The sequence below is a fragment of the Schistocerca cancellata genome, chromosome 8 (genome assembly GCF_023864275.1).
Source record: "Schistocerca cancellata isolate TAMUIC-IGC-003103 chromosome 8, iqSchCanc2.1, whole genome shotgun sequence".
In the NCBI taxonomy this organism is placed as follows: domain Eukaryota; kingdom Metazoa; phylum Arthropoda; class Insecta; order Orthoptera; family Acrididae; genus Schistocerca; species Schistocerca cancellata.
In genome coordinates this window covers 238,477,717-238,503,474 of record NC_064633.1, presented here as the reverse complement: position 1 = coordinate 238,503,474, position 25,758 = coordinate 238,477,717, and the positions used below count along the sequence as shown (strand labels likewise).

The window sequence follows — 25,758 nt, the reverse complement described above, 5'->3', positions numbered from 1 at the left end:
CAATAGCCGTGGCGCCGTAAGTTTCTATCGAGACAGATTTCCAGAACGAAGGTGTCCCGACAGGAAGACGTTCGAAGCAATTGATCGGCGTCTTAGGGAGCACGGAACATTCCAGCCTATGACTCGCGGCTGGGGAAGACCTAGAACGACGAGGACACCTGCAATGGACGAGGCAATTCTTCGTGCAGTTGACGATAACCCTAATGTAAGCATCAGAGAAGTTGCTGCTGTACAAGGTAACGTTGACCACGTCACTGTATGGAGAGTGCTGCTGGAGAACCAGTTGTTTCCGTACCATGTACAGCGTGTGCAGGCACTATCAGCAGCTGATTGGCCTCCACGGGTACACTTCTGCGAATGGTTCATCCAACAATGTGTCAATCCTCATTTCAGTGCAAATGTTCTCTTTACGGATAAGGCTTCATTCCAACGTGATCAAATTGTAAATTTTCACAATCAACATGTGTGGGCTGACGAGAATCCGCACGCAATTGTGCAATCACGTCATCAATACAGATTTTCTGAGAACGTTTGGGCAGGCATTGTCGGTGATGTCTTGATTGGGCCCCATGTTCTTCCACCTACGCTCAATGGAGCACGTTACCATGATTTCATACGGGATACTCTACCTGTGCTGCTAGAACATGTGCCTTTACAAGTACGACACAACAGGTGGTTCATGCACGATGGAGCTCCTGCACATTTCAGTCGAAGTGTTCGTACGCTTCTCAACAACAGATTCGGTGACCGATGGATTGGTAGAGGCGGACCAATTCCACGGCCTCTACGCTCTCCTGACCTCAACCCTCTTGACTTTCATTTATGGGGGCATTTGAAAGCTCTTGTCTACGCAGCCCCGGTACCAAATGTAGAGTCTCTTCGTGCTCGTATTGCGGACGGCTGTGATACAATACGCCACTCTCCTGGGCTGCATCAGCGCATCAGGGATTCCATGCGACGGAGGGTGGATGCATGTATCCTCGCTAACGGAGGACATTTTGAACATCTCCTATAATAAAGTGTTTGAAGTCACGCTGGTACGTTCTGTTGCTGTGTGTTTCCATTCCATGATTAATGTGATTTGAAGAGAAGTAATAAAATGAGCTCTAACATGGAAGGTAAGCGTTTCCGGACACATGTCCACATAACATATTTTCTTTCTTTGTGTGTGAGGAATATTTCCTGAAAGTTTGGCCGAACCTTTTTGTAACACCCTGTATGTGAGGGCAGCCAAATGAAAACCGAACACCGCCACAATCAGACCGTGGGATGATTCCATTCAAAAGTAATCAACACACGCGTTAAGATATTTATCCCAGAGGGAGACGATACGATCATTTCCCGTTTCGTAAAACGCCGTCGGTCGCCTATCCACTCTTGCATTTCCTTGTCTGACTGAAGCCGACGTCCACGAATGTCTTTCTTCGGGTCGTCAAAGATGTGAACATCACACTGTGAAACTTCCGGACTGTAAGGAAGATGTTGTAATTTTTCCGAAAGAAATAGCTGAAGCGTAGCCTTCGTCAGCCTGGCACTGTAGAGTCGAGCGTTATCGTGCAACAGGATGATTCCATCCGACAGCATTGCGACAGCCCGAGGACAAACGTCAAAGCCAATAATAGAAACATCCCACATCTCTCACGTCAAAGAAATTCGAAGCTGTTCACACGAGTTGTGGTAAGTTCAGCAACAGTCATTGCTCAAGGAAATGAAGACATTTTGCAGAAACTGCGACATGTTATGGTCAAACGCCGGGAAATGCCGCCGGACGGAATCACCCTCTAGCACGATAACGCCCGCCCCCACACTGCCAATCGGACGAAAGCTAAGTTTCAGCAGGTTCGATGGGAAATACAGGAACATCCTCAGTATAGCCCGCGTCCTTCTTCAAGTGATTTTGGCGACGTGAAGAATGACATGCGTGGACGTCGATTTCATTCGGACGACGAAGTGAAACAATGGGTGTGGTTCTAGATCAGTCATGGACCGACCGCGTTCTACAAAACAAGAATTGATCGTCTCATCTCGCAGTGGGATAAATGCTTTAAGGCATGTGGTGGTTACTTTTGAGTGGAACCATTGCATGGTCCCGTTGTGGCGGGTGTTGGTTTTCATCTGACTGCTCCTTATATCTACTGAGAATAACTGTTAAACTTTGAGCGAAAGCTACCAAAGCGATCTCCAGTGATTCTATGCGAATGATAGTGCGATTAAAATTTAATCCTCACGCAACTTTATTTTCAGTACAGCCGTTCCTGCAGATAAAGAAAGATATGAAGGATATGACTACAAGATGGCTAATATTACTGAAAATTTTCTGCTGGAAACTGCAGCACAGTGTACCAAGAGGACTTGCAAAAAAAAATGGTTCAAATGGCTCTGAGCACTACGGGACTTAACATCTGGGGTCATCAGTCCCCTAGAACTTAGAACTACTTGAACCTAACTAACCTCAGGACATCACACACATCCATGCCCGAGGCAGGATTCGAACCTGCGACCGTAGCGGTCGCGCGGTTCTAGACTGAAGCGCCTAGAAACGCTCGGCCACACCGGCCGGCGGAAGACTTGCACCTACAGCTTATCATCATCCTGCTGACTTTGAGAAAACTCGAATCAGTGTCGTAAGCAACGTGGAATCATCATACAGACAGATCGCTTAGACAGTTGACTGTGGTGCAATGAGTATGGAACGAGTGGTAAAAGGATAGCAACAAGACTAGGCATGTGTCCTTCCAAAAGAATTGTACTACGAGAGAATCCTAGGACTTTTGGACTAGTTTTGACAAATAAACGGATGACGACAGCTGACGTTCGGACAAATCATCACCACGAACCACTGGTAAGAGATTGCTGGAAGCTTGGTTGAGATATCGAAATCCCTTCCTTCGTTTATACACTCCTGGAAATTGACATAAGAACACCGTGAATTCATTGTCCCAGGAAGGGGAAACTTTATTGACACATTCCTGGGGTCAGATACATCACATGATCACACTGACAGAACCACAGGCACATAGACACAGGCAACAGAGCATGCACAATGTCGGCACTAGTACAGTGTATATCCACCTTTCGCAGCAATGCAGGCTGCTATTCTCCCATGGAGACGATCGTAGAGATGCTGGATGTAGTCCTGTGGAACGGCTTGCCATGCCATTTCCACCTGGCGCCTCAGTTGGACCAGCGTTCGTGCTGGACGTGCAGACCGCGTGAGACGACGCTTCATCCAGTCCCAAACATGCTCAATGGGGGACAGATCCGGAGATCTTGCTGGCCAGGGTAGTTGACTTACACCTTCTAGAGCACGTTGGGTGGCACGGGATACATGCGGACGTGCATTGTCCTGTTGGAACAGCAAGTTCCCTTGCCGGTCTAGGAATGGTAGAACGATGGGTTCGATGACGGTCTGGATGTACCGTGCACTATTCAGTGTCCCCTCGACGATCACCAGTGGTGTACGGCCAGTGTAGGAGATCGCTCCCCACACCATGATGCCGGGTGTTGGCCCTGTGTGCCTCGGTCGTATGCAGTCCTGATTGTGGCGCTCACCTGCACGGCGCCAAACACGCATACGACCATCATTGGCACCAAGGCAGAAGCGACTCTCATCGCTGAAGACGACACGTCTCCATTCGTCCCTCCATTCACGCCTGTCGCGACACCACTGGAGGCGGGCTGCACGATGTTGGGGCGTGAGCGGAAGACGGCCTAACGGTGTGCGGGATCGTAGCCCAGCTTCATGGAGACGGTTGCGAATGGTCCTCGCCGATACCCCAAGAGCAACAGTGTCCCTAATTTGCTGGGAAGTGGCGGTGCGGTCCCCTACGGCACTGCGTAGGATCCTACGGTCTTGGCGTGCATCCGTGCGTCGCTGCGGTCCGCGTGTGATCATTGCTTGTACAGCCCTCTCGCAGTGTCCGGAGCAAGTATGGTGGGTCTGACACACCGGTGTCAATGTGTTCTTTTTTCCATTTCCAGGAGTGTAGTTGACACTATATCACAGACAAGTGGGGCTTGGATGGTGTAGAGCCAGTAGGGAATATTTAGTGGCACTAAGAGGTGCCTCCGATTTTTTTACAATTCCCTGGTGGGTCGCACTTTCGCCCTGTAATTGAGCCAAAACCAAAGTTTCTAGCCTTGGCTCCTATCTCAAGATAAAATGCGCAACGGGAATCTGACTATTGCATTTCAGATGTATCAATCAGGAACTACACTTTACTAAATATTATATTTCGTAGTAACCCTCTCTTACAAGTTACATGAGATGAGAGGGGGAGGAAGTCTTCTGACTGGTTTCATGAGACCCGCCACGATTTCCTCTCCTGCGGCAACCTCTTCATCTCAGAGTGGCACTTGCGACCTACGTCCTCAATTATCTGCTGGATGTATTCCAATCTCTGTCTTCTTCTACAGTTTTAGCCTCTACAGCTCCTTGTAGTAGCATGGGAATTAATCCCTAATGTCTTAACACATGCCCTATCATCCTGATCTTTCTCCTTGTCAGTGTTTTCCATATATTCCTTTCCTCTTCGATCCTCCGGAGAACCTCACCATTCCTTAACATAACAGTACACCTAATTTTCAACATTCTTGTGTAGCATCTCATCTCAAACGAATCTCTTCTTTTCCGGTTCTCGCACAGTCCATGTTTCACTACCGTACAATGCTGTGTTCCATACATACATATCCAGAAATTTCTTGCACAAATTAAGGACTATGTTCGATACTAGTTGACGTCTCTTGAACAGGAACGCCCTTTTTTGTTGTTCTAATCTGCTTTTAATGTCCTCCTTGCTCCGTCCATCATGAGTAGTAGAATTCCCTAACTTCATCTACTTCGTGACCATCAATCCTGATGTTAAGTTTCTCGCTGTTCTCATTTCTGCTACTTCGCATTACTTCCGTCTTTCTTTGATTCACTCTCAATCCTTATTCTGAATTCAATACAATGTTCATTCCATTTCGGCAGATCATCTAATTTTTCTTCACTTTCACTCAGGATAGTAATGTTATCATCGAATCGTATCGTTGATATCCTTTCACCTTGAATTTTAATAGCACTCTTGAACCTTCCTTCTATTTCTGTCATTGCTTCATCCATGTACAGATTGAACAGTAGGGGCAAAAGATTACATCCCTGTCTTACACCCTTTTTAATCCGAGCCCTTCGCTCTTGATCTTACATTCTTACTGTATTACTCCCTATCTTGTACCCTTTTACGTTGTCGAATTGTCGAAAGCTTTTCCCAGGTCAACAAATACTACGAACAGTTCTTGTTTTTTTTTTTTTTTTTTTTTTTTTTTTTTTTTTTTTTTGTCTTGCTTCCATTATCAACCGCAACGTCAGAACTGCGTCTTTGGTGCCTTTACCTTTCCCAAAGCCAAACCGATCGTCATCTGACATATTCTCATTTTTCTCTTCCATCCGTCAGTATATTTCTAGTGTCAGAAACTTGGTTCCATGTGTTGTTAAGCTGACTGTGCGATAATTTTCTCACTTCTCAGCTCTTGCAGTCTTCGGAATTCTGTGGATTATATTTTTCAGAAAGTCAGATTGTATATCCCCAGAGTCATGTATTCTGCATACCATCGTGAATAGTCGTTTTGTTGCCACTTGCACCCATGATTTTAGAAATTTCGATGGAATGTTATCTATCCCTTCTACCTTATTTAATCTTCAATCTTCCAAATCACTTTTATATTTCGATTCTAATACTGGGTCACCTATCTCCTTTATACCGAGTCTTATTTCTTCTTTTATCACGTCAGACAAGTCTTTGTCCTCACAGAGGCCTACAATGTACTCTTTCCGCCTATCCAATCTCGCCTCTACATTTAACAGTGGAATTCCCGTTACTCTCTTAATATTACCACCCTTGCTTTTAATTTCACTGAAGGTTGTTTGTTTTTACTCGTGCAATATGTTCATATACTTCCTCTACATCTTCATCTTCCGTTTGCTACGTCGGCATGTATACCTGAACTATATTTGTCGGTGTTGGTTTGCTCTAGATTCTGAGAAGAACAACCCTGTCACTGAACTGTTCACAGTAACACACTCACCGTCCTACATTCCTATTCATAAGGAGACCTACTCCCATTATGCCATTCTTTGCTGCTGTTGATATTACCCTTCAGTCGTCTGACCAAAAGTCCTTGTCTTTTTTTTTCCATTTTACTTCACTGACCCCCACTATATCTAAATGGCGTCTCTGTATTTTCCTTTTCAGATTTTCTAGCTTCCCTACCACGTTCAAATTTGTGACATTCCAAGCACCGACTAGTAGAACGTTATTTTTTCTTTGATTATTTAGTATATTTTCTCTTGGCTACTTCCCCATTGGCAGTCCGCTCCCAGATATCCAAATGGGGGACTATTCTGAAATCTTTTGCCTATGGAGAGATAATCATTACACATTTTCAGTTACAGGCCACATGTCCTGTGGGCACATGTTGTATGTTTGTAACGCAGTGGTTTCCATTGCCTTCTGCTTCCTCATGCCGTTGATCATTGCTGATTCTTCCGACTTTAGGGATAGTTTCCCACCCCGAGGGTAATATGGCTCTGAGCACTATGGGACTCAACAGCTTAGGTCATAAGTCCCCTAGAACTTAGAACTACTTAAACCTAACTAACCTAAGGACATCACACACACCCATGTCCGAGGCAGGATTCGAACCTGCGACCGTAGCAGTCCCGCGGTTCCGGACTGCAGCGCCAGAACCGCTAGACCACCGCGGCCGGCCCGAGGGTAATAGAGTACTCTAAACCTCTGTCCGCTCCTCCGCCTTCTTTGACAAAGCCGTTGGCAGAATGAATGTGATATCTTATGCCGAACGCATTCGGCCGCGAATGTTGATTTTTTATTCAGAATGTAAACAGGGTCGGGATTCGAACCCGAGACCGAGGACGTTTGGATTACTAATGAAAGACGCTACCGCAACACCACCACAAGGGTGGAGCATATTCTTGAACTGCATTTAGCATGAAACACTAATTAATAGCTTACGCTATGGTTCCCTACAAACAGAGTGTAATAAATTAACAATCATCATTATTCTACAAGGATCGATTTGCCTAAGAAACGCAATGTGGAAGCATAAGTGTTCACACTCAAATATCCAAATTCACAGAGCAGTCGAAAGAAAAGTTTACCATTTTCCAGTAATGACTGACTCGTCAAAGGTGACCTGCGACTCGCACCGAAATGAATCACGAAAGTTAAATCGGCACAAAACGCATAACGTGAATCTTGGCCTATTAAACAACAATTTCGGTTCCACGTGTCTAAGTAGCTAGCGGAAATAGCCCTCGCGAAAGTCGCTCACTGCTCCTAACGATAGAGATTAATCGTTATCGAAAATCCTAGCTCAGAATTGAACTAACTCCCGACCCAAATCGCCGTTCAAGTTCGTACAGAAGCAGGACGCCATACTTACTAAATATTTAGTCCCATTGCAACTCGTCTCGTCGGTGCCCCCTCAGCTTCCGTCCAAAATCCAAACTGCCTCGGCTCTACGTACAGAGAGCGAACGAACTTGGTGGGGGTGCACTGCCCCATCGCCAAGACCAATTTGTTAAAAATGGCAAGCGTCTTCTCCAACCGGAAGACAGAAGAGACAAAGCCTGTTTCTTTCATTTACAAATTTTCCACTCGATCTAACATCCAAAATTGATACAAGGCGTTCCTAACGAGTGGTTCCTGAGAAATCAATCGCGCCATCACCCTTGGGCAGACGACTATCGCGACAGAGTGCCGGTGCGGGTCGGCTTCGAAGGCGACATCCAACCGCCTTTCTCAGGCTGCTACTGCAAAGTGAAACCGAGAACTTCCACTTGAATTCACGTAAGCACATGCGTTTCAATTACACCTGCATCCAATCAGTCCAGTAATCACCCTTGTTTACGACACGTGTTTACAGATACATAGTGTGCTGAATATCAAACGTTGTATTAAAGAGAACAAACACACTGAGTGATGGTTGCCAGCGTGATGTTCCTCCCTGGCGTGTAAAGTACGAAGCAGCCGGCTCCATTAATTATGGAGCCTTATTTAACGCTGCTACTGAGACTACAAGCCAGCTATCATCGTGCTATGTTCCACTCAACAACTAGGAAAGTCTACGCTGCGGTGGACCTGTTGTCGATGTTGATTTGGTTGCGCTATGGACTTAGAATCCGAATACTATACTGGAAACTGGACTTCTGCTTTTTACTTGCACTTCCTGTACACTGATGTAACCACTATCAATGTATATAATTTCCATGAAGTGTTCATCTACAACTTGGCGCTTGGTAACAGAATTAGTTGTATCAATATTGTGTCAATAACCCGTAGAACCGTGTTATATTTATTGTGAGATTCCTCGTTATAACAAACAAAAAGCCATAAATGGCATCGACGCGTAGATTAAAATCAAGGTCACACTTGTCACATGTATTGTCGGCTCGTCGCTGGCGTACTGTACTTACAACTACGGTGCAAACATCTGAACGCTCGTGATAACTACATGTCGCTGGCCGATGCGAGTCTGCAAAGGCGTGATTCAAAGTCGTAAATATGGTCTTGACGTTCTGTAAAATACTAAATCGGATACATTAAAATGCACTTGAAGAAAGAGCTAGAGTTTTAACATGATTCAAAGAGAAACAGTTTAAAATTATAAAAGGTAACGGCAAATAAAGAGTTCAGGAACATATACGTCCACAAAATAGAGCAGCATGTGGACAGTATTTAACGTTAATACCGTAACTAACATCGACTACAGTATGTAGGTTGTACACACTGCACCTAAGAAACGTCTACTCCATATTTTGAAAGACATAAAGATTCATGGAAATAGAAAACGCCTCCCTTCTAAACTTCTTAATGAACAAAATGAATTTGTACCTAACACCTGTCCACCATTGTATGACGGTCTGTTGTAGGTATGGAGTTTTGTTTCTTCCCCGGCCCTGTGCTGTCAACGTGCCTGGAGTCTTTTTATCGTGTTTCGAATATGATGCCTTTAATTCGCCTAATTCTGCGCTATATACATCACAGAAAACAACTAGGAACTAGTTTTCATCATTTTAAGTGACATGCCATTAGATACCTTTGTTTACGCTTTAGAGCTTTTAATTGTATTTCCTATTTTGTCCATTTGCATTATGTTTTGGCCCCGCGCCGCCTGCGGTTTCTTAGATCCGCTGTTCCAGTGCTTTTTTTAATCCATTGATACGTTGCTGTTATTTAAATTTATTTAACTGTAGATTTCACAGTCACTTATTTCCCGCTACCTTTTACAACATAAACAAATATTTCTCTTTGAATCAATGTTAAAACTGCTGCTGTTTCTTTTATTGCGTTTTAATGTATCCGATTAAGTTTTAGGCAGACTGCCTAAAGTGCCCTATTTACGCAGCAACCGACCGACCAACCGAAAAATTGGATATGTGTTAACGTTTTGCCCTACTAACTGACGGACTTTGCAAGTCGGGATGTCGGGCTGGTAGAACCACCCCACATCCGACCCTTCACCACTCAACCCAACAAACTGTTCCCTGTGTAGCACTGTAGCGCCAATCGCCCGACCAAAGTTCGTCTTTGGTCACTGCGCACGAGATGAAATGCCATTCTTATACACGTGACAGGGTGCGAGGCGGACTAAACTTTTAAGACAGAGTTTGTGAAGAAATTTAAAGGCTGCAGATGGTTGTAGGACCCGTCGCGCGACGAGTATAGCAATTCAGATGTAAGAAATGAAGCATTTTTTTCATTTTTGTAACGAATCCATAATGGTTTCGTATGACTTGGCAACCTTCTGTATTTCCGTTTTTATGTTTTATTTCAAATACTTACCGGAAAAGAAGTCTAAAAGCAGAAATATTGACATTCAATGGACATTAACTCATAAGACATACTTGCTTCATTGTTATAAGAGTTAAAAAAGTACAGCTATATCCAAACCCTATGCTGAAGAGCAAAGTTTTTTTCCAATTCTAGCAGTTGATAGTTAATACCCTTTACATAAAGGTTTTCTGATATATTTATTTTGCTTTACCATGGTGTATTCCCTCAGTTAACTGTGAATCACGCCGCAGGCTACAGCAGTCATTTTAGTTAATAATTGTGGGCATGCAACAGCAGTGAATTTGATAACCTCAAATAACTTCTACCAGAGACTAGAAACCGTAATGTACTTAAAAGCCTGCCATCGCAGCTTACGGCCTCTATCGTGATTGTATTCTTTTTCGTTGAGTATGTTCGGTAGCTCCGAAATGCGTGATTCATCCGTTCTTAGAAAATTACGAAAATCATCTGCTCCCAGTTTCTTAAGGGGGTGTCCATTAATTACGTGAGCCGATTATGGCGTTTTCTCGACGACCCCCTCCCCCTTTGACGAGATGTCGTGAGATTTGGCTCAACCCCCTGCCCCCCCCCCCCTCCTAGTCGCTCGTGAGAGTTCTCAGTAAAACCATATGCTCCTCCAAGCTCATTCTGATTTAGCCACTATAAACCGTTGTCGCTTGCACACAGATGCTCACTACATCGACGTGTGACAAAAAATGGCTCTGAGCACTATGGCACTTAACATCTGTGGTCATCTGTCCCCTAGAACTTAGAACTACTTAAACCTAACTAACCTAAGGACATCACACACATCCATGCCCGAGGCAGGATTCGCACCTGCGACCGTAGCAGTCGCGCGGTTCCGGACTGATCGCCTAGAACCGCTCGGCCACCACGGCCGGGGACGTGTGACAATCCGTGAGGGTCGCACTATGTGCGCCGGTGCAGCTGGTGCACTGTGGACCGGACGTCGGCTCTCTGCAGCTCTTGTGATGGATGAAAAGTAAATGCCGCATGAATTGCAGTTTCCCTTTTCTAAATCAAATGGTCAAATGTGTGTGAAACCTTATGGGACTTAACTGCTAAGGTCATCAGTCCCTAAGTTTACACACTACTTAACCTAAATTATCCTAAGGACAAACACACACACATGCCCGAGGGAGGACTCAAACCTCCGCCGGGACTAGCCGCACAGTCCATGACTGTAGCGCCTTCAGACCGCTCGGCTAATCCCGCGCGGCTTTCTAAATCACCACGTACGCTTGGGCAGTAGAGGTCATAGGGTGTGCTGATGAATGCTGGCAAAGCTTGAATCGGTAGGCAGTAGCTAATTAAGAAGGGAGCAAATGACTTTCCGCCATGCTCTTCAGGGTCCGGGAGCGTCGGATGCCTGTCAACCTAACTGATAGGGTATGCAGGTGGTAGAAAACAGTAGTGAAGAATCATATGCGGAGGATTACAGCGTATGCTGCAACAGTCCCGGTCATCACACTTCACAACCAAAACAATAATTGAAAACATTTCATTATTTTTAACAGTAAATAAAAAGGCATTTGTTTGCGCTCGCTAGTAACGCGTTTGGCTGGCTGATGGTGGCTAAGCAATCGACTGGGTACTGTGCTACTTTGTGGCGTTCGAGAAACCGCGATAAATATTATTGTGTAGAGTTTAGCCATCTGTTATTAGAGAAACATATTTCATTTAATTGAACCCAGTTTTCCCGGTAATTTGGCACTGTTTCTTGCGGGAAAAATTACGTGATATTTTCCGAGACCTCTGTCGTGACCTCCCTCCCACACATGAGATTGGGTGAGAATCGGCTTGATCCTCTCTCCCCCAAAGCGCCTCACGTAATTAATTAAATAACAGAACTTGGATGAGTTTTCTTCCTTGCATTGTTCACTTTTATGCTCACAGCCTTCTTTGGTCATTTCTTTGGCCATGCTGCCTCTAAAACAGGTAAGGCAAAACCCAGGTTTTGTTTCTATGTAAAACTAAGGGAGACCACCTACAACATAAACTCAATTAACTTAAGATAAACAAATCATATCAACAGTACGCCGCTGTGAGCGCCGACTGCAGTAGGTGAGGACGTGCACAGGCTGCCACAAAATTGTTGGTTCGGTCGGTCCGCTTAACCTTACTCACGCTAAGGACAACACACACACCCTTGCCCAAGGGAGGACTCGAACCTACGGGAGCAGCCAGACCGCGTGGTTACCCCGCGCGGCCACCGTTCTGGCTATGGAGGGTTGCTGTAATTGGTGGAATGTAAGCTTGCTGTAAGTTTCAAGGGTGAGTATTGCTGGGCGTTCACGAAAACGAAAACGACTTCATCAAATTCAAATAGAATAGCGAGAGAGAGAGAGGGGGGGGGAGGGAGAGAGAGAGAGCAAGAGTGATAGTGAGAGAGAGTGAGAATATGAGAATGTGAGAGTGTGAGACTATGAGGGTGAGGGTGAGGATGAGGTTAAGAGGGTGAAGATGAGGGATTGTAATGGAATATCAGTTTGAGATGGATGAATTAAGAGAGAGACAGAGAAGTAATAGTTAAATTATGAAGACGAGAGTGTCTTCTTAATCGGTCACAGTGGCAATTTTTTGAAAACATAAATTCTTGGAACGTACTCCGACATCCTACCAACATGACGAATTCTGCTGCTTTGGAGAATTCCTACCCTGTCACAAAGAGCTTCTGTTTAATGATTACCACTACAAAAATCTAGAGCTATAATCCATTAAACATTTCTTTGTAGTGTATTTGTCGTGGGTTTTGAGTCCTGTAGAATTTTTTAAATGACAATATTTTCGCTGTGGATTTCTGTATTTTAATGTTCACAGTTGTAATTTTTATAGTTCGTTGCATACTGGAGGTGTATGTGACGAATGCTGACATCAGCCATATAAACGCACATCCTTTCTACTTATTTTACTGATTTTGACAGCTGCTGCGTTTTCAGCATCTTAACCACCAACGACGACTCAACAGTTCATATCTGCGCAGATTTCTTCAACACATTCTATAAAATAATACATAAATTAATCTCTGTAAGTCAGAAATATTGGGGAACACTAGACTAACATTTAAACTGGAGTAATTTTACTGTAGCTTTGAGGAAGGAGGTACATGTGGTACTGCATATTTTACAACAATACGAAAGAATCTTTTCTTTGTATAAGGAAAGGAGTTCAAGAGCTAGGTTTACCCATTTTCTGTTATTGTAACGCACTACAACAAAATCTAAATAGAAACAACTCGCGACGCTTCGTCCTTGCTGTGAGTTATTGTGTGAGATACACTGTAGTATTAATGCTTCCGTCACAGAAATATCTTGGTTACAAACAATCCAATGCCACGTTCATCAGATTTTTTTCTTTTATCCATCTGCATACATAGCATTAAAACTTTACCAACACTGGCGGGACAGCAAATCTTTACGTTGGAATTTAATTTAGCACTTTACATACTACAAGCGTTTATGTTATGACATTCCGTTTTACAAGTGCTCGACTATGAACTAACCTCCCCCGTACCGTCAAAGAACTAACAATTTCCCCCATTTAAAAAATAAACCAGTGGTTTATCTCTTGATAAAACGGTAGCTCTTCATTTACTGCTTATTGAATCCATGTAGCCTATGATCAGCTGTGTCAGTCAATATCTCAAATCATAGTCACACTGGATTTAACGCCTTATTTCCTATTTTCTTTCCCCTTTTTTGCTGTCCTCTTTTATCTTCCCCTCTTGCTAAATTTTGATTGCGCTATGATGTAAATAAGTTTTTGATACCAACATAAGCAATTTATGTACTTTACAATTGTCGTTTAAAAAAAAGCATATCTGCCCTGTAAGTGAAAGGTGTCTATTAATGGTAAATAAGCAGAAACTAAATAAATAAACATATACAGGCATTACGGCTACTCCCGATGTGAGAGATATTTTTGATGGCATAATATCTCTCCAGTACTGTTTTAGTCTGTTAGTGTGCTACGATTCCATAAAGTATTAGTTACTTGTAAGTTTTCCTGTAGACAGTGGCCTCACTGACATACGTCGCAAAGACAAATAACTTTTCGCAGCTCCACTAATGATTGCGCAGAGTCGTAGATGAGGAAATAGATAACAATTCTGGGACGCGATGTCTCGTTTCCCATCACAGATTTCGGACAGTTAAGGGGTAGTATAATGTGTAAGGTCCGTAACTCACCGCTTACGTTCCACGCGCCTTCGATCTGGTAGGCCGCGGTAGCGACACCGAACATGAAGTCCTCAGGGAAGTCCAGCGAGGCGTTCTGGGCGGCACAACCGTACACCGCCAGAGCGGCGGCAACCAGTAGACGGAAGCCTAACATGCTGCAGGAGGGGAGCAAACTACGACAGCTGGGCCCGGCGCAGCTCTGACCACATTTATATGGCACGGCGCTCAGATAACGAGAGAAACAGCGAGTCAACAGCTGCCAATTGGCAGTTGGATATCACGATAACGAAGTGGCAAGTAAGCGCTAAGATAATGCATTCACAGCGTGGACGCGATACCTCGCTGCTGACAGGGCAGGCGGTGTAAATTGAAGTTTAGATTAGATTAGATTTACTTTCATTCCAATTGATCCGTAGTGAGGAGGTCCTCCAGGATGTGGAACATGTAAGAAGTAGCCTCTTTCAGACCGTACGCAAAAGAGCGAGTCAACAGCTGCCAATTGGCAGTTCGAATAAAGACAATGACGTGGCAAGTAAGCGCAGTGACAATGCATTCACAGAGTGGACGCGGTATCTCTCTCATAATAGGCGGGTGGTGTCAATTTAAGTAGCCCCTTTCAGGCCATAGGCAACAGCACTGGATATTTGATGACTCAAATATCACAAAAGCACCAAAAAAGTGCTGTTGTGCCCAAAAATTTACAAAAATATGCATAATGACATAAAAAAACTGAGCAGATGGGTGTAGGGGTCGCGCACTGAGAACTCTGTAGGAACTTCATTATGTAGACACACAGTTCATCCATTCGGGGAATCTGGAATCTCGACCATTTCTGCCTGTTATCGACATTGATACCGACGAGATATCGGTCCCAGGGACTCCAAGATCTTGGAGAATGTTTTAATTTCAGTAATATAAATGTGACTTAAAGTCAAATATCAATAAAGGAATGACTTTATTCCTCATATGACCCGTAGCGGAATTTATCCATCAGTTATTTGAAACAAAAATTCGCAGCTTTGTTATACAACTTGAAACGCCACCTATACGTTCAGTAATCGCTCATGGCTAACTAATGATAGATTAATTCCGAAATGCCTCATACGAACAATAGTTATTCCTTACCTGATGTTCGACTTTTGCCATTGAGACCCAGTCAGCCTGAAAGTTGAATTACTGATTGTTTTAATTTAAAGTATGGCGTAGGATAACAGATGATAAATGAAATATTTTTTGTGTGATATAATTACAGAGTAACAGTCTTCTGATTTTTCTCCTTTGCTTGTGCTGTGGAACCTTGCTTCTTGCCAAATTTCATGGTTCTAGACCAACAGGATGTACCCAATAGGTTTTTAATGGGGAATTTGTGAATATCAGAATATGTGACATAAATATCGTATCTTTTGACTGCACTGACGCAGAAACTTTAATTTTTTACACCGGCAAGAAACGTAGGCATTAGTATGTGACATACATTTCAACTTGATAAGTGTTCCATTTTTACCCAACTGAGGTACGGAATCCTAAAATTACAGCATCAACCTAACAATACTGAAATGTGGTTAAATTCCTGCCTTAAAATAAATTAGTCAGTTTGTGATAATGACCTATTTATTTAAGAATTGAATGCTCGTGAGTAGCAAGCATAACTATGGAATTTGATGTCGTATACTTTTTATTAACACTATCGAAACGTTTACGTCAGTTTTTTGACATCCTCATTTCTACTTCAGTTTATATGCTCTCAGTTGTAATATACAGTGAATACATAGTGCAAATTCTTCAATAAAACAGATTTCCTCCTGTCAGCCAACAAAGGCTTGGACTTCGAAAAACTTTTTTCTACTACAGCTGACACAACAAAAGCATATTTAAAACTGACTGTACCATTTGAATCTAAATCTAAATGATTAAGCGAGAACTTTTTACCTTCGGTTTTTCCTAACACCTTTTCCATTTCCTTTGAGACCTCTTTATCCACGTCACCACCGACAGTTTATAATTTATTGATAACATTTTTCACTTGCCCTATCTGCTTCACTACTGGCACTTCTGACTGCTCCAAAGCAGTAATGACAGCAGGAACAAATCCATATTTTGATTTTAAGTGCGAAAGCTTGCCTGAAACGTAAGCGTTAGACTTTACTTCTTGGGCCAGTCCAATTCAAGCAGCTTCACTGCTATCAAATGAATCAACTATGCTTTTCGCAGCGTTGAAGTTCTGGCAATAATATTTGCAGCCATCATTCTAGGACGCCAGTCTTGTGAAGATGATATTAAGGAAATGTCTAAATCTAACTACTTCAGTGCTGTAGCACGTGAAGGGGCTATAAAAAATACTTTATAAACACACTCAATAAGTGTGTCAACATCACTGAATTTACTACGAGTCTCTTCTGTAACTCTGTTTAAGGTGATAGCTAAACAAGTCACGAGCACCATTTTACTGTTGATAACGATATTTTTTATTTGCAACCCGTTGTCTCATTTTTCACTTAGTTTTTCGGCAGCTTCGACTGACCTATACCATTTTCAGTGTTGAAGAGTCAGGAACAGATTTGCCTGTGTATTTTTCTAATAATCCACGAAATTTTGGATGTTTTGTTTAACTCAGTACATGTAAGCAAAAAGTATAGCTGTGTAAGGTGGCAGCTTCAATGAATGTTAATTTCTCACCTTACATGAGATTTTATAAGTCGTAACAATTGACAGGGGTAGTCTCCACAAGATGAAAGGGATCCTCCCATTAGTCTGAAAAAGCCGTGACGTAAAGCACGAAAGGACACAGGTGGGGGACAGTTTCTTATGAAAGACACAATACCGAAAACTTTGGGGACTCTCCTCTGAAACAGCATCAACTGTAGAACAGGGCGCATCACACACCGTACGACGCCAAAAGAGGAATTTTTGTGTGAACACTGCGTTCACTTTGGCTGACATTCAGCTAGAAATTAGCTGAAGAGTCGTTGAGCTCTGATAGCGGAGAAATGGAACAGCCACGCAGCTAATTGTTCTTGCTAGAACTGAGAGGGCGTTGAAGAATACACGCTGCTCCATCTATGTACATGTATATAGGCATATCTTCCAGACTAGGGATGAATGCATATTTTCTCGCCTAGCGAGATACAAAGGACAGTTCCAGCTGATAAAATCAGTAAAGATTTTGATTAGCTTTTTATAGGATTTTCAGAAGGCGAGAGCAGCCATGCAGCCGACAGCATGTCACAGCTAAAGGTAAATGCCGCTCGCAGTGGCGTAAAATTGTTAGATCACCATCTTGTGTGCACAGTGAATTCTAGCAACATTGAGTAATCTTTTGCTCATCTGACCACAAAAACTAACTATCCTCAGGAGACTTGATTGTCATTCGAAATAGTACCGAATTTAGAACCGGAATCGTATGATTTGCCATTATATTGATCAACTCAGACAGTACTTCACTGTCTAGAAGTAAGAAAAATGTTGTAGAGAACCTTCTACTTAAATTTGATATTGTTGTATTCAGTGTTATTTCTGCTAATCAGGACGTAATACGTTATCTTGACAACTGTCCTGAAATTGTCATGTCACAATCTATGTAAACCCATGTGCTTCTTGGATAACAGAAGAGAAATCAAACAAATTTTGCAGCTAAACACCGCTGTGATCTGTCGTAGAATAAGGGTCCACTCCTGACCCCAGCAATTTATTCTAATGACGCTAACGTACTCGCAGGGTGTTTTTGCTGATGTATGACGAATATGAAAAGGAGTGGAGTGTCATAGCTGTACAAAGTTCTCCATAGAATGGTGAGTAAGATTGGCGGGATTTCCGTGGGAGCATTTGCTGTATGTTTCTACACTTTCAGTCCGTTGAACACGTTTGTGCTTTTCTGTTTCTACATGCTGCTCCGTGACTTAAGTGCAGTTACTATTACGTTGCACAATTTACTATAGAGTATTTCACCATAGCGAAAATATTTCTCAGCTACTGAGAAATTAACTGTTGAAATTTTGAAACTTTCTGGCTGTTTAAAACTGTGTGCCGGACTGAGAATCTAACTCGGTAGAGTACTTGCCTATGAAACGCAAAGGTCCCGAGTTAGAGTCTCGGTCTGGCACTCAGTTTTAATCTGCCAGTAAGTTTCATATCAGCGCACACTCCACTACAGAGTGCAAATTTGAGTCTGTTGTAATTTTTCTTTAATATTTTTCTTCAGTCTTGGAATATTTTTGAACTAAATTGTACACACTCCAGACTTAAACAAGATTGAATGACACATTTACATACCTGTCTCCAATATAGGGAACAGAATGGCTCAAGCAACTACCTGCTGACACAGAGGAATAAGTTACACAATCTCACTATTGTGTATAGCTGAAATCCCTATTCTGAATTCAAAAGAAGTAGAGGATGTAGATAGACATTCGCCGTTGGCCAGGAAACAAAATGAGATGCGCATTGGAAAAATGTAACAAGAAAGAAAGAAACTGCTTGAGGAAATCCCTTCACTTCTTGAAAAAATGAAGATACAACGACGTTAGCAATTTACTTACAAAAATATACTCTATTAGAGAGAAGTGACCACTTTTGCATAAATATTACTTAAAAAATTACAACTCGCATCCGGGAGGACGACGGTTCAAACCCGCGTCAACCCATCCAGATTTTGGTGTTGCGTGATTTCCTTAAATCTCTCCAGGCAAATGCTGGCATGGTTTTTGAAAGAGCATGGCCTTCCCAGTCCTTGACACAGTTCGAGCTTGTGCTCCGTCTCTAATGAACTCGATGTCGACGGGCCGTTAAACCCACTCTTTCTTCCTTCCCTTTTAAAAAATTACAGTATTTCGTTTAGTTCTTTTTCATATCAAGCATTTACATGTATTTAAGGAAAATCTATCATATCAAAAAATATAAGCCCTACCATAAAAATCCTAGCTATATTAATCGTCTATTGACCCATACAAGTTATCAAGCAGTGACACTAAGATTCATGTGTTGAAGTACGGCCAGTCCTTAATAACTCCATGTCATAGCTTAATATGATCATGAAGTACGTCAGAGTAATCAAAAACTTGGCTTGTTTCACCTACTTGGCGCTGGAATCGGGTATTAACACCGTAGCTCGAGGGTATAATACTCGGTTGAGCCTCGATTTTTTCTTGTCATTACCATGGTATTAAAATTTGCCGACGCGTTGTATATCTGGGGGAAAAACCAAAAAAGTTACATTACGCTTCGTCCTCCCTGTTAAACCTTAAGTCCCAAAACAAGTGGCCATCTGAATGGGTTCTCAGGTCAGAGGGAGGCACGGACAAAAATAGCATACCGCGAGAAAATACAGTCACTTCCAGGAGACACCTCATTAATAATCGTTACCAGCCTTTACAATTGCACCACTTCGGAGAGGGAGGAAGTCCGCAGTTTAAACCACTCAGTGAAGAGTAGAAGCCGGCCGGAGTGGCCGTGCGGTTCTAGGCGCTACAGGTTGGAACCGAGCGACCGCTACAGTCGCAGGTTCGAATCCTGCCTCGGGCATGGATGTGTGTGATGTCCTTAGGTTAGTTAGGTTTAATTAGTTCTAAGTTCTAGGCGACTGATGACCTCAGAAGCTAAGTCGCATAGTGCTCAGAGCCATTTGTACCATTTTGAAGAGTAGAACATTATAGCAACCAAAGTGCAGGGATGTTGATTGGTTTGAAAACCAAGAATAGATGCTAATCTTGTCTATAAAACCATAAAATACTGTAAAAACAGCAATATAGCTCTTCGTCGTTACGTAATTATAATGACTAGAAAGAGTAATATTTACGTTCGAGTCTCACCTAATTACTTATCAGAGATTCTTCTTTGAATACAACTTTTCCTCTTATTATCGAATTGTAATACGCAACATTCACTGTTCCCTTCATTTCTATAAGAGCAAGAACAAAATCGGAATCATTAACATTACATGCACCACAAAGATAATTATGATCAAAGATTATGCAATGATATTGTTGGCTTTTGTTATGCAAGGAATAACATCTTTGGTTCATACGTACAGTACAGTATCTCACACAGTTACTTCCGTAGTAAAATGCGAAATTATCGAGCGACGCTTTTCGTCCCGGGACTGTTTAATCGACGTGAGAGCCCTGTAGCAAACACTACAACAGAAGGATCGTGTGTTATGGAGAGGTTTACCGTCGAAACGGGAGATATCGAAATAACCGATTGCAGAATAGAAATCAATTGTAATCGCTTAATAGTGGAAAGGCATCAGGCCCAGATGGGATACCGTTGTTATTCCAAGCCCTTCGTTCCAAGAACAGTCGGTAACTTCTTATTTCCTACGAATTACGTTGCGTAAAAGGATAACGACCATAAACTGAGTCATCAGTGCTCATACCTAGGCTTACAACAGTCGTTGCTCCGACACATTATTTGTGCATGGAACAGGGATGATGGGAAATGAGTATGATAAGAGACTGTCCTACGCCACACAGTGCAAGATGGCTTTCAGAGTATAGGTATACACGTAAATGAAGCGTCCCTCTGTTAACACAACTCAATCCTTTCGATTCTCTTCTTTCAGGGTTTTTCCGGAATCAGTGACTGAATCCATGCAGTACTGTTCTCCAACCATGCATCTTCAAAAATTTGTTTGTAGAAGTAAAGTCTGTCTGATATTAGTAAGCTTATTTTGCGAGAATTGCTCTACGTATCTATATTAGTCTCATTACTGTCCTCCTTCCTAGGTCCACAGAATTCGTTCATTTGAAAGTACTACAATGTTCCCTGTTATCATGTTACATTATCTTGATTTTTCTATACGCTGAATCTGTCCGTCCAATGAATATTTACTTTTTGATTCCTTCATTTTTTCCCTGCAGCCATTTCCCTTGCACGTCCTATTGATTTCGTTTCTCTTTCAATTTAACTGTTGTATTCCTTTCTTCACTTGGAAACTTTTTGCGTTTCCTTCTTTTGAGGCTCAACTGAAGTATTTCTTATGTTACCAATAATTTCTTTGCTGGCACCTTTCTTTCGCATATAATTTTCCGTTCAACTTCAGTTATTACGCTTATTACCAGATTAGCTGTTACCCTCGCCTGTGGTCACATATCAGTAGTTTAATGATGAGTAAATAAGCTGCTGTATGTGAAATAGTATCAGCTGCCCTCACTTGTCTGCCTTTTTGGGTAGGTATAGCTCATGATGTTCTCCCTGGTCTACTCCTGTGTACAGACGTGCATGGGCAGGAGAGCACATCTATGCATCGTGCTGTTGAAGCAGCGTGGAAGCACGGATTAAACACATTGAAAATACTATTTGCATTGTATTCATAATTTCGAATCGTACCACATACACTATGTGATCGAAAGTTCCAGAACACCCTCAAAAACATACGTTTTTCATATTAGGCGCATTGTGCTGCCACCTACTGCCAGGTACACCATATCAGCGACCTCGGTTGTCATGAGACATCGTGAGAGAGCAGAATGGGGAGCTCCGCGGAACTCAAGGACTTTGAACATGGTCAGGTGATTTGATGTCACTTGTGTCATACGTCTGTACACGAGATTTCCACACTCCTAAACATCCCTAGGTCGACTGTTTCCGATGTGATAGTGAAGTGGAAACGTGAAGGGACATGTACAGTACAAAAGCGTACAGGCCGACTTCGTCTGTTGACTGACAGAGACCGCCGACAGTTGTAGAGGGTCGTAAAGTGTAATAGGCGGACATCTATCCAGACCATCGCACAGAAATTCCAAATTGCATCAGGATACACTGTAAGTACTGTGACAATTAGGCGGGAGGTGAGAAAACGTGAATTTCGCGGTCGAACGACAGCTCATAAGCCACAAATCACGCCAGTAACTGCCAAACGACACCTCGCTTGGTGTAAGGAACGTAAAACTTGGACGATTGAACAGTGGAAATACGTTGTTTCGAGTGACGAAACACGGTACACAATGTGGCGATCCGATGGCAGGGTGTGGGTATGGCGAATGCCCGGTGAACATCTTCTGCCAGCGTGTGTAGTGCCAACAGTAAAATTCGGTGGTGGTGGTGTTATGGTGTGGTCGTGTTTTTCAAGGAAGGGGCTTGTACCCATTGTTGTTTTGCGTGGTACTATCACAACACAGGCCTACATTGATGTTTTAAGCAACTTCATGCTTCCCACTGTTGAAGAGCAATTCGGGGATGGCGATTGCATCTTTCAACACGATAGAGCACCTGAATCCTACAGAACCCCTTTTGGTTGTTTCGGAACGCCGACTTCGTGCCAGGCCTCACCGACATCGATACCTCTCATCAGTGCAGCACACCATGAAGAATGGGCTGCCATTCCCCAAGAAACCTTCCAGCATCTGATTGAACATATGCTTGCGAGAGTAGAAGCTGTCACCAAGGTTAAGGGTGGGTCAACACCAAATGGAATTCCAGCATTACCGGTGAATGGCGCCACGAACTTTTATGTCATTTTCAGCCAGGTGTCCGGATACTTTTGATGACATAGTGTTTCACATATAAACCAATAAAAGCAGTTTCACAAATACGCTAAAGTTCAAAAGCCAAAAAGTAAATATTTTTCCCTGATTCGCGTAACATTCTTCAAATTAGTAAGTATCTTGTACCACACATTTTCTAAAGTAGTTTATGTTCTTCCTCAGTGTTCGAGCTATCTCCTTAACAAATTTCATCGAAATCGGTTCAGCTAGTTAGTAATGCATGCTGAGGCCATTTTTCACGCTTCTCAGTGTTTATGACGCCATATATCCTGAACTACGTGGCGTACAATAATATAAGTTTGCAGATACAGAGAGTGATATACGTGAATACTGCCTGAAAAATTTGTCGCGAATATACGTTGACGGAAAAAATACCAGCACCAAAAAATAATTAATGTAGACTAATGAAGTTTCGAGAATAAATTTCTCTACGTAACATATTTAAATGATTAACATTGCCAGATCACAGGTTAATATAAGCGCGAGATAGGCCACCGTAAATGTGAAATACTTGTACATTAGTGATCGGTGTAACTCCCAGAATGTTGACTGTAAGCCTCAAAACGTGCATGCGTTGATCGTATAGGTGCCGAATGTCAGAGTGTAGGATGGAGTGCAATGCCTGTTGCACTTGGTCGCTCAGTACAAAGGCGGTTAATGTTGTTTGTGGATGACGCTGGAGTTGTCGTCCGATGAATTCCCGTATATGCTCTATTGGAGATAGATGTGGTGATAGAACAGGCCAAGGCAACGTCTCGACATTCTGTAGAGCATATTGGGTTGTAACAGTGGTATGTGGGTGACCGTTATCCTGTTGGAAAACATCCCCTGTCCTGCTATTCATGAATGGTAGCACAACAGATCGAATCACCAGACTGGCGTCCAGATTTGCAGTCAGGGTACCTGGGATAGCCGCGAGAGTGCTCCTGCTGTCATGCGAAGTCACCACCCAGTTCATAACTCCAGGTGTAGGTCCATTCTGTTCAGCAAGCAGATAGGTTGGTTCCAGATCCTCATATGGCCTCCTACTAACCAACACACGGCCGTCACTAACACCGAAGCAGAAGATCCAACTTAAATCAAAAAACACAACAGACTTCTACTCTGCTGTCAAATGAGCTGTCGCTGTACACCAATGAAGTCGCAAATGGCTTGGGGCAGTGTAACGCGTACTGCAGGACACCTGACTCGGAGCTGTAGTAGAAGTAACTGACTCGTAACAGTTCATTGTGTCACTGTGGTGCTAACAGCCGCCCAAATTGCCGCTGCAGATGCAGTATGATGCGTCAGAGCCATAAGCCAAACACGATGATCTCCTCTCTCGGTAGTGCCACGCGATCTTACGTCCTCGTGACGTCCACTGCCAGCAATCATGTGCAGTGGCTACACTCCTGCCAACTCTTTCTGCAATATCGCAGAAGGAACATCCAACTTCTGGTAGCCCTGTTAAACTACCCAGTTCAAACTCAGTGAGTTGATGATAGTGGCGTCTTTGTCGCCTTAAAAGCAGTCTTGACTAACATCAACTCACCATGTCCAGTCTCGAACGTAACTAATCCTCTCGACCGTCTCAGCGTGTATTTAAAGCAAAACCTGATTTGCATCCTCTCAGTGGCGCTACTAGCGCCGCTCTTACGCGACTGCAGCGAAATTTGAATAGACACCATCTTTTAGATGTAGTAAGACGCCTACCAACTTTGTTTTACCAGGCACAACTCCTTCTTGGTGTTGAGATTTTTTTGCGTCAGTGTATGCAGAATTATAAAGAAATACTATGACGTCATGCCTGATGCGAAAGTGAACAGCGAAAATGTAGTAAGCGATAAAATTCTTTCTTTTCATAATTCTGTGTGGAGTGTCAGCAAAATAAGTTTCGTAAAGGCTTCAAATTGTATGTAAAATTTGTTGCACGTCACTAAGTGCTCCCATTCTCAAATACTGGATCAATAAAATCTGGGTATTGGCGCATCGTGGCCTATATTTCTTTCTCACCCTCACCCCCAACCCTTTGTATGTGCTTGGAGAAATGCATGCTACACACCGTGCTGTCTTCAAAATATGTATCCACAATTGATTTTGCAAGGTGTCAGGCAAATCCAACACCTTCCATGAAAACCCTGACATGATAGAAAATCCGGCAATATGTCACATAGCTCCGAATAAATCCTGACATTAAATTAACCAAAGTAATACGATCAATGAGTGAGCAAATGGAATACCACAGACTAACACAAGAACGCCTAAATGCATGACATACCTTCACACCGTGAAACAGATGCAGTTACGAGGGGAGAAACGATAACAGAAGCCGAGAGCAGAGCTGTGTAGGCTAGAAGGCCCTACGATAAGGGACACCCACATCGCCGGCCGACCACCAAGAGCATCCCCCAGCCCATGATAAAAGATAGATCCCTCCAGAAGAACAGTATAGATTTTACGATAACACTAAAAGGGCCGCACCAGCTGCACGTTTTAGCGTGAGACTATACGCGTCTCTGTTACATAGCAAACATTAAAAAACATTGCCCCACCAGGAAAAGTATAACGTTTCTCATTGGATAGACAGAATTTTTGTAGGCGGAGCTTAAGGTTAACATTGAGACGCTGATTGGTCAGTTGAAAACACAGCCAGATACCTTTTGCTTAAACCAACTTCGGTAAATTGCAGTAAGGAGAAGTTCGAGGGAGTTGCTACCAAGACAGCGAGGTGTGTGGAGCTGCGCTGCCTGCCACCCCTGACGCTGCCTAACCACGGACAAGGTAATGAACGCACGCGATGCCGCATAAGAGCGCATAAGGCTTCACTCAGAACTGCGGAAGTCTCATCTGTTACATCCCAGTTTTACGTAATACTAGTGTCGATCATCAATTAAACTTCATGGTATTCACATATGCTACTTGAGGTTAAAAATCTGAAATGTGATGATTTTTCTGTTATATAATTATTGAGAAGCCACATCAGCCACTGTAATTTATGACGAGTTAAATAAGTAATTAAAGATAATTGAGGGTCACTGTAGATCATTTTTGATAGTTTTCTCTTTTATGAAACTTAATTTAAACCTAGATTATAGATGTGATACGGCATAGGTCATCCTTCGATCCATTATAGAACTTGGAAACCCATTCAGGGAATATTCGTTCACATTTTTGTTGAACGCAGTTGGTTTTTATCATCCTGTATTAAAATATTTCGTTTTATCAATAGTACAATTTATAAATAGCGTTTCGTGAGTAGAATAA

At 42.8% G+C, this 25,758-nt stretch overlaps 1 protein-coding gene across 1 annotated transcript in view; it reads right to left on the bottom strand.

Annotated features, from left to right (window-relative positions):
* Positions 1-14,203, bottom strand: part of LOC126094769 (myrosinase 1-like) — a 122,383-nt gene extending 108,180 nt beyond the window's left edge. The window contains exon 1 of the mRNA XM_049909320.1: positions 14,045-14,203. Coding sequence (XP_049765277.1) covers positions 14,045-14,189 — 145 coding nt within the window. The 5' untranslated portion in view covers positions 14,190-14,203. The remainder of the gene's footprint in view (positions 1-14,044) is intronic.
* Positions 14,204-25,758: the final 11,555 nt, after the last annotated feature.